The 9,618-nt window shown below is 51.9% G+C and overlaps 1 protein-coding gene across 23 annotated transcripts in view; it reads right to left on the bottom strand.

Annotated features, from left to right (window-relative positions):
- Positions 1 to 476: 476 nt before the first annotated feature.
- Positions 477 to 9,618, bottom strand: part of DYSF (dysferlin) — a 218,481-nt gene continuing 209,339 nt past the window's right edge. For all 23 annotated transcript variants that reach the window (XM_065929506.1, XM_065929513.1, XM_065929517.1 and 20 more), the window contains 4 exons: positions 7,553 to 7,731; positions 5,876 to 5,985; positions 4,331 to 4,478; positions 477 to 745 (listed from right to left, as the gene is read on the bottom strand). In XM_065929506.1, coding sequence (XP_065785578.1) covers positions 707 to 745; positions 4,331 to 4,478; positions 5,876 to 5,985; positions 7,553 to 7,731 — 476 coding nt within the window. In that variant the 3' untranslated portion in view covers positions 477 to 706. The remainder of the gene's footprint in view (positions 746 to 4,330; positions 4,479 to 5,875; positions 5,986 to 7,552; positions 7,732 to 9,618) is intronic.

Below are 9,618 nucleotides of genomic sequence, written 5' to 3'. Positions count from 1 at the left end.
GCAATGCTCGGATCACAAGAAAAGGGTGCATTTGTCCAGACCAGAGCAGGGTGAGGAAACAGGGAGAGAACCCCAAGTCATCCCAAGAGTACAGGAGACAAGGTCACAGCCAGGAATCCAGCAGCTACCTCTGCCTGCAGAGTTTCTGGGGCTCCGTGTGCATAAGTGAAACCTCTTCCAGGCGCGGTGCAGGTAACTGCCCACCCAAGCAGACAGAGGTGTGGGCGAGAAAAAGGAGATGCCAGAGGGAGGAGGGCGCAGGGCAGGGGGCAGAGTCCGGGAGCAGAACAAGCTGGGTCTCCAGGCAGGCCGACACTAAGCCTCAAAGCCCAGACCACCCCCACCGTTCTTGTCAAAAGATCCACAGCTCCAGTGGGACCTCTGAGCAGAGATGGCACACCCCACACCCCGCCCACCCAGACTCATCCCTGCACGTCACCCCACTCAGGGGCCACAGAGACACACACCAAAGCTGCTTTGTGGTTCCACCTGTTTTATGCTGAAATACACATGGGCTGATCCCACACGGTTCGGTTCAGGGGAGAAAGAAATGATGACAGCGGCTGATCCCAGGGCTCGACGTCGCCAACACTTGGTGTGTGCGCCAGTCCATCTGCCCACCCCGGCTTGATGGTCAGGCTTGAACATCTGGAGGAGCGCTACCGAGCGGGGCAGAGGAGGAAGCCAGTCCTGGGCCCAGCAGTCCTCAGCTGAAGGGCTTCACCAGCTTCATGGCAGCATAGTTCTGGAGAGAGGGAGGGAGGAGGCAGGGACAGGTGGTGACAGCTGCTGGGAAAAAGGAGCTGGGAAAGGACTCAGCCACCTGCCTGGACCTCGCACTCACCACCCCTCGGCCACACTCCACACTCCACACTGCACCCTCCCAGCCTCGCCGTCACACCGCACTCTCCTGGGGGCCACGGCGCCTGCACTGCTGTCTTCTCCCCCATCAATCAGGGCCCACTCCCAGCTTCCGCTCTGCAAGAGGACTCTGCCCCAGCCAGGCCAGGCCCGGCCCCTTCCATCAGACAGGTGGCCCGAAGGCACGGCTGGGATTCTCCCCACCCTCCTCCAACTCCCCACACACAGGAATCCCGGGCTCGTTGACCCCCATGCTCCTGCCCCAAAAGCAGAGAAAGAGGTGAGGGCAGGGGTGGTGCACAAGGATGACCCACAACACAGGCCAGCCCTGGAGACGGGTCACCCCTGATTAAGCCCTGGCTGCTGCAGGACTGACAGGAATCTCCCCTTCCCACTCCTCCCCCCTAAAACCATGAAAACACATACAACACAACACAGGGCTCCTAATTGGGACAGTATGTTCCCCAGCGCCGCCCGGGAAAGCCAACTCTGGAAACAAAGCCACCGCTCCTTCCCCGCCAGATCGCCTCCTGCCTCCCCACGCTGGCCCTGCTCCCGGCGGCCTCTGGGGGAGAGCTGGGGGTGGGGAACAGACAGGCTGCCCTCCTGTCCCCCTCCCGGGGGAATTTCCAAGGGGGTGGGAGGTTAGGTCAACGCAGGGGAGGAGGTGGCAGCCCTGGCCGCAGGCCCCTCTCCACCAAGGCCTCCGTCCCCAAAACCTGCAAGCTAGGCTAGGGGCACGGGTCCAGCACCCACCAGGTGACCAAGCCACATGGACATGCCCAGCTTGTTGCAAAGGACTCCAGGTGAGAGCATCAGTAGCCTCAGATCCAGGCTGCCCCTTTTGCCCCCAAGCCCTCGCCTGGGAGCCGAGCCCACACACCAGCCCTTGGAGAGAAGGCAGGGCTAGTATTTGAAGAGGACAATTCCCAGTCGATCTCAAAAGAAATGGATGCTGCTGTTGGGGACCCAGGAGACAGGGAAGAGGCTCTGCCCAGGGCCTGCCCACGGGGTCTGGGGCTGTGGCTGCCCCTGAGATGAGACAGGGTGGCAGGCTGGAAGTGACTGGAAATCTTCCTTCTGTCTCCCAGCCAGGCAGCTGGGACCTCCTTCCCCCTTCCCCAGGTCCCTGAGGCCAGTCTGCTGCCCGAGCGCCTTGCAGGGTGGGGCCCGGCTGGCCAGGGGCGAGCCCAGGCATAGCCAGGAGGCGGGCATGTTCCTTAGGGCCCAGCCCTGCCCTCCTTGGCTCTTCAGCAAAGGTTGGCTTGACATGCAGCCCCCTCCCCACCCAGCTCCCCTTCGCAGAGTGCTAGTCACAGCAGGTCAGTGCTGACCCAGCCCAGCCCTGCCTCATGCCGATGGGGATCCCGGCCGAGGTCACTCAGGGAGTCACTGGCAGAGCCAAAAGCAGCTACCAGCTCAGGACTCCACATGCAGCTCCATCTCACACAACAGTGATGCTCAGACCAGAATGTTCCTGGGGCAGATTCTCCCCAACAGACCTGCAGCTGGCCCAGGGTTCTGCAATGCTTCCTGGAGCTGCTGCAGCTTGCTTCTCAGACCACCTGCTCAGGAGCGTGGGGTACCCCAGCTCGCCTTGCCCACACTCTCTGGCCCAGCCTCACCGTGGAGCACGAGGCTGCACCCTGTTCTCCCCGTGGTCCTGGCGTCACCGTGTCTCCTCGTGGACTGCCAGCTTACCAGAGCACCAGCCTCACCGCCCTCTCCATCACCCACAGAGCTCACCCTTGGCTCCCGGACACAAAGTCTTTGCCTGAACCCAACGGTGGCTGGGCATAAACAGCATGAGAGCAGGTGAGCCTGAGGAGAGGCCAGGCGAGGGGCACTGCGCCTCCCCAACCTGGCCACCTGGGCCTGCTCCAGGGGCAGAGGCACGGAGGTGGAGTCCTGGGCCTGACCCCTGAGCCCAGGTCTCTGCCAGGGCAGCTAAGCTCTAGGCACCACTTGCTCTTGCCCTTCCAGGGCCCAGTAGCTAACCCTGTGTTAATAGCTGTAACTTGTCTTCCTTCACCAAGAGGGCCCCCAAACCAAACAAGCCTGACCCCCATAACCGCACCCACCCCTGAGCCTCAGGCCTATCTGGCCAATGTAAGTCTTCTCGCTGAGCCTCACAAAAGTCTCAGTCAGCTCAAAGAGCCTGGCCCTCAGCCCGACCCATGGCCACCCCGGCTCTAGACCCTCCTTTGTGACTCAGGGCCCAGAGGGTGCCAGGGCCTGGGTGTCCAAACCAGAGCTCCCCTCCGCTACTCCCGCAGTTCGTGGTATCAGGGCCTGAAGGGGATGCTCTGCCGTTTGAACTCTCTTCCTCGGGAGGCTCTCTGCTGGTACCAGGCCTCGCCAGCTATGCCGGGAGAGACGCTTGGGACCCCTCCTTCTCCTGGAGGACTCACAGAGCAAAGAGCTCACAGGCGAGTAATTCCACTGCCTGCTGTGGGGACCGTGCACGTGGCTGGCGGCCTGCTGCTGACCAGGGCTGTGGCCGGAACCCTGGCCTGGAGCTGTACACAGACCGCCCTGCAGCCCTGAGCTGGTCTCTCCCCTCCCTGGGTGTCCGCTTCTTTCCATTCACACCGTTCCTCTACTTGTACAAGGATTTGAACTTTTCATATTAAAAAGTTTTAGACATTTAGAAGAGATTAAAACTCAGGTATCAGCTTGGGAACCTGTGCTCCCTCCAAGGTCTGAGGTTCTAGAGACGCTCAGGGGCTGCCGTGAGGACCCAGGAAGCCTGGGCAGGGGAGACAGCTCCAGATTCCCTTCCTTTGGGAGGGGCCTGCGGAGCTGGCTCAGCAGCCCCAACTCACGCAGCCCTGGTCGCTCTCTGTCAGGCATCAGCTGGCTTCTCGGGCACTCAGCAGGGGGAAGGGGCCCGGTGTTCACTGCGCCGGGGAAAGGCTCCTGGCTTACCCCTTCCTCACTCACACTCCGCCCCATGCCACCCCACTACAGGAAACAGCACACTCTCAGGTCCTCAGATGGACACTAAGAGCCTCTCCAGGTCCTCAGCAGGTGCCATCCTCACAGACAGAGGGCCTTCCCCTCTTCTCTGCCATCCACACCTTCCCTTCCCTTCCTGACCAAGCTCCACACCTTCCTTCAACAAGGTTCTCCTACGCTCGGCTGCCCAAGGGCCTCACCTTCTGCCCTTGATTACACAGCCCATCACCCTAAGCACACTGTGTCTCCCCATTAAGGGCAAGAACTCAGAACTCCCCAAGGGTCTCCTACCAGACTGGGGACCCCCAGAGTAGGGCCCGTGTCTCCTTCCTCAGACCACGGACGCCCCAAGGACAGAGGCTGCCTCTCCATCAGACACTCAGTGCACTGGAGGACAATGAGAGGCTCCTCCAAGACCAGGAGCTGCTGGAGGTCAAGAGCTGTGCCTCCCACATCAGACCAGGAGCTCCCCGGAGATGGGGTCTGTGCCTCTCCCCTCGGGCCAGCTTACCGGGAAGGAATAGACAAAGATGCCCAAGAAGAGCAGGAAGATGAAGAGAATGAAGAAGAGGATGATGGCACACCGGAACCGCCGCCACAGGATGAACTTCATAGTCTTGTACGGGGAGGTGAACCAGAGGAAGGAGGTGTCAGGCCGCCTGCAAGGGAGATCCCAGAGGTCAGCAGGGTATCCCCACCAGTGCTGCTCCCTCTGAGCCCTGCTCCCAAATCACCCTGGCCCTTCATACCCAGCCCCCAGACCCACCCAGCCTCCAGCCCCTGGCCCCTGGCCCCAGACCCAGACCTTTGCATCAGCATCCCCTTCTTCTCCCAGCCTTTGCTCCAGCATGAGCCCGCCCGCAGCCCCCTTCTCTTCTTGATGCCGTCAAACCCTACACACCCTCAGGGACCCAGTTATCAGCCACCCTGTCCAGATCACCTTCCCTGCCGCTCTCCCCTTCCTGACACAGGACTTGTCACAGACTAGAGGCCTGGGACTGGACAGAGCTTCAAGGGGTTCCACTTTCACTGAGCTATGGCCCATGAGCTCCAGATGAGCTCAGCCACGGGCCTAGATGCACGTGGCTGGTCCACGGTCAGGGAAGGATGGCAGGAACTGAACCCAGAAAGGTGATGGTCTCTCACAACCAAGAACCTCAGATCCTTCCCCTAGATCAGCCTCACAGTTCAAAGAGCAGGCAAGTTTTGTGTCTCAGTAATGGCCACTCTGATATTCACTTGCATGCCACTGGCTCTCCTGGGTCTCCCTCATCTTTCCACCCAGATCCCAGCATCCTTGGGTAGGGATGCCTCTCGCTGCTCGACCAGCCCGTGGCAGTCAGGACAGCGCTGTGACAAAGTGGGCTGTCTGTGCTAAGTGTGACTTGAGCTAAGCAGGCCGTGGGAAAAGACCCAGCAAATGCAGCCCGACCACTCACACACACACCCCTACCACTAATAGCCGTCTTTCAGGCTCCAATAACTGTCTTCAAGGCTTCTACATCCACTGGATTGGCTTATATTCCTTATCTGGGAGGTAGGGGAGGCAGAGGCTAGGCCCCCATTTCACAGGTGGGAAAACTGAAAGACCTTTTGAAAGCCACACTGACACCACAAGAAAGCCACAGAGGCAGCTTGTTCAGGGGAAAGACCTCGGTCAGGCTGCAGAGTCAATCAGACCAGGTGTGAGAATTTCAGCTTCGCCACTTTCCTTGGAATGACCTTATTTAATTTTGCTGTGATTGTTTTCTCATTTGTAAAGTGAGGATGCTAAGATGACCCAGTAGGGACGGTTCCATATGCAAGCCACATGACAGCATCCTTGGCCTGCAACCACCAGTTACTCAACAGCGCTTGCTTCTGGAAGGAACTGATGAGCCCAACCTGTTCTGGAAGGATGTCGGGCACCTGCTCCCTAACGATGTGCACCCTGGGATAAGTCACACCCTTCTCTGGGCCGTGGGGCCTCTGTGTGGCTACGCAGTGGGGGCCTCCTCTACGGTGGCTACGCCTCCCAGTCCCCTTGGCCGTCAGCGGTCAGGGGCCGGGCACCAACCTTGGGTCCTCAAGCTTGGGGTTCATGTTAGGTTCATCCCGGCCATGGCCGGCTGGCCGCTCCTCATGCTCACTCTCTGTTACAATCTCCAAGGTCATCTCCAGCTTGCCCTGTGGGGACAAGGGGACCTGATCAGGGACACAAAGGCTCTGTACCGTGGCTTGGAGAGGAACCAGGCCAGGACAGATGTCAAGGTCACTTTATGATTTTTTTTGAAAAATGATACAGGGTAATCTGATCATAAAAGTACCTGTTCCTAGCAGAATATGTAGGAACTACAGACACATATAAAGAAAGGATACTGTCACTCATACTTTTTCTATGTAAAGATAAGCACTCCTAATATTTTATTCTTCAGACTTATTTTTCTCTGCAAGTATATGAAATACCATACTGTGTATATTTAGTTCTATAGCTTGCTTCTTTCGCTTAAAATAATATATTTTATTATTATATAATTATATACTCTTTAAAGTTTGCTTTTAATGCTATAAAACATTCTATACAATGGTTGACCATAATTTATTTAGCAAACTAGTTATTTTGGTCATTTAGGTTGTTTCCAACTCTTTGTTGTTATAAAAAATGCTGCAACAAACACCCTAGAACCGTAAAGTTTTAATTTAATGAGGTTATTTCTTTAGGAAAGATTTTAGAAGTGGGATAAAAAATTTCAAAGGGAATAAATATTGCTAAGTTTCAGGTTATATATTACTAAATTGTTTCCCCAAATGTAAAATCATTAGCCTGCCGGGCAAAAGTAAATGAGGGGGGAGTCTCTCTGCATCCTCGCCAGCAATGAGCATTTCTGTTTTTAAAACATTCTACTATAATACATTAAAGATGTTTTCACATTTTAAAATATTCCTTTATGTAATTACTAGGGGAAATGAACTTTCTTAATTTTAATGGCCACTCTACTTCTTTGTGTATTATCTATGCATGCACTGCACTCACTTTTCTTTTGAGACATTAGTGTTTCTTATTAATTGTTATAATTTGTTACACAACATGGATATTTTATTTCAAGGGCCACTTGAGGGGTTGAACCACATAGGTTTTAACCATGCAGATCCACCTATACACACATTATTTCAATAAATATACAGTTGGCCCTCATTTGCAGGTTTCAGTCCACAGATTCCACCAACCATGGAGGACCAACTATGAGACTTGAGCATCTGTGGATTTTGATGTCCACCGGGCTCCTGGAACCAACCCCCGTGGATACTGAGGGACAATAATAAACTGTCATTTACTTCCCCTGCAGAGGCAGGACAATTCCTCATGGTCCTCAGTCACACCCCTGGACAGACTGTTACAATCTCTGGGCGGAGGGAATAGCCCTCAAGGAAGGGCCCTGGTAGGGTCCTGCTTAAACGGGAGCGGCAGGATGCCTGTCCTCTTTCAGAAGTCTAGCCAAAGGGGGACCCAGGACACGATCACTGTGAAGGCCACAGAGCAGGGTATAAACTAAAAAGGACCCACAGAGATTAAGGCCCCTTTGATTTAAACAGGCTTCACTGGGATACAACCCTCAAGGAGGGGAAGGCTGGAAAGTGGCAAGGAAGAGGGACAGGTCTTGGAAAATAGACGGAGGGCAGGAGATAGGGAGAGGAACACGCCTGTGCCTGTGATTTCTATGGAGGAGTCACCGGCCAGATGGGGCTGACTCACCGCCAGGATCTTCTTCTCACCCTCATCCGCCACACAGGGCCACCAGCCCTTCACTGTCTTCTGTTCAAAAAGAGACACGAACCGCTCTGGGTGGAGAGTGTCTTCCAACTGGTCCACAGAGCACTTCTCGGCTGTCTTGGCGGGCTTGGGCATGTGGTTGAGGTCCAGCTGCAGAGAGCCTGTGGCAAAGAAGGGTGCTTTAGACAGGCTCTCTCAATCACTGTGGCTCAAACTCCACTCTCCATCCATCACCTCTCACTCCATCTGTTCAGCTTCCATCCATCTGTTCTAGCATCCATATGCCCACTAGTCTGCCCTTACTGATTCGCCCTTAACAGGGCTTCCCAACTGCTCAATTATTCATCTTACTATACTTACTTAGTATACTACACTGTATAGTATAGTATAGTATAGTATAGTATAGTATAGTATAGTATATATAAAAATATATATAGTATCTTAGTATACTAACTTACCAGATAGTGTATATATATATAGTATACTAACTTACTATATAGTATAGTATCTTAGTATACTATACTATACTTACTATTCAAATCCACTCCTTCACCCATTGCGTACAACCATCATCCATCAATTTTTAAGCTGTTTTTAGAGCAGTTATATATATATATATATATATATATATATATATATATATATGATAAAATTGTTATTTTAACCATTTTCAAATGTATACTTCAGTGGCATTAATTACATTCACAACATGCTGCAACCACTCCTACTACCTATTTCTAAAACTTTTTCATCCCCCCAAACAGCAACTCTATAACCATTTAGTAATAACTCCCACTTCCCCTCACCTCAGCCCTGCTAACTTCTAATTGATTGGGTTGTCTGAAAGGTTCATTTGGGTTTTCCTATAACATCTTACTTTCTGTCTCTATGAAAAAGTCTATTTTAGATGGCTCATATCAGTGGGATCATGAAAGTTTTTCCTTTTGTACCTGGCTTATTTCACTTGGCATAGTTAGTTGTCTAGACTCACCCATGTTGCAGCATGCATCAGTACTTCATTACTTTTGTGGTTGAGTAACATTCCATGGTGTGTACATACCACATTTTGTTTGTCCATCCATCTACTGACGAACACTTGAGTTGTTTCCACCTTTTGATTCCTGTGAATATTGTTGCTACAGACACTGGTGTGCAAGTGTCAGCCCCAGTTTTTAGTCCTTTTGGGTACGTAACCAGGAGTAAAACTGCTAGGTCATATGTTTAGCTTTTTGAGGAACTGCTCAACCTTTTTCCAAGCAGCTGCACCATTTTACATCCATGCCACCAATATACGAGTGTTCCGATTTCTCCACATCCTCTCCAACACTTGTTATTTCCCATTTTTTGTTTTTGTTCTTGCTTTTGTATAGGTACAAGTGTTATCTCATTGTAGTTTGCTCATCTGCCCGCCTAGTTAGCCACACAGCTGTCTTTCCCTACTGCTTCATCTGCTCATCTATTTTAACCCTCTTCTCCCAGAATAGATCCATCTCTTGGGTTAAGCCACATGAAAATTCTGATATTCAATTATCTTTGATGTATAAAAACAGTAATTTCATGTGGTTTCACCTAATCCAATTCCAACAACATGATGAAATCAGTGGGATTGGAGCACAGGTTACTGAAGGGATTAAGTGAGAGAGATAAATCTAGAGATAAATCTAAAAAACATTTTCTGAGGCCAAATTAAAGAAATTTTTGAATACTACACAAAGGACATTAGACTATTTTTCAGTGTGGAATGCTCAGTTACTGCAAGTATTCAGTGACTGCATCTATTTTTGTAGTTTTTTTCTTTCCCTTCCTCCATTTACCCTTCCATGCATCTATCTGCTTTGATTTAACTATCTATATCCCTCAATAGCTGACATTTGCTGAGCACTATATCTCCATTAATCACATTATTATTCCATCCAATAGTTGTTCAACTCTATATCAGCACTAATCTGTGTACCCATCTACATATCTCTCCATCCCTCAACTACAGATGAATGTTTGTTTCTCATTTTAAATATGGTCTCAATATAATATTAAGTAAAAATCAGGAC

The sequence above is a fragment of the Muntiacus reevesi genome, chromosome 3 (assembly GCF_963930625.1).
Source record: "Muntiacus reevesi chromosome 3, mMunRee1.1, whole genome shotgun sequence".
In the NCBI taxonomy this organism is placed as follows: domain Eukaryota; kingdom Metazoa; phylum Chordata; class Mammalia; order Artiodactyla; family Cervidae; genus Muntiacus; species Muntiacus reevesi.
Note: the sequence above shows the minus strand (reverse complement) of the source record. Positions and strands in the feature narration are given on the sequence as shown.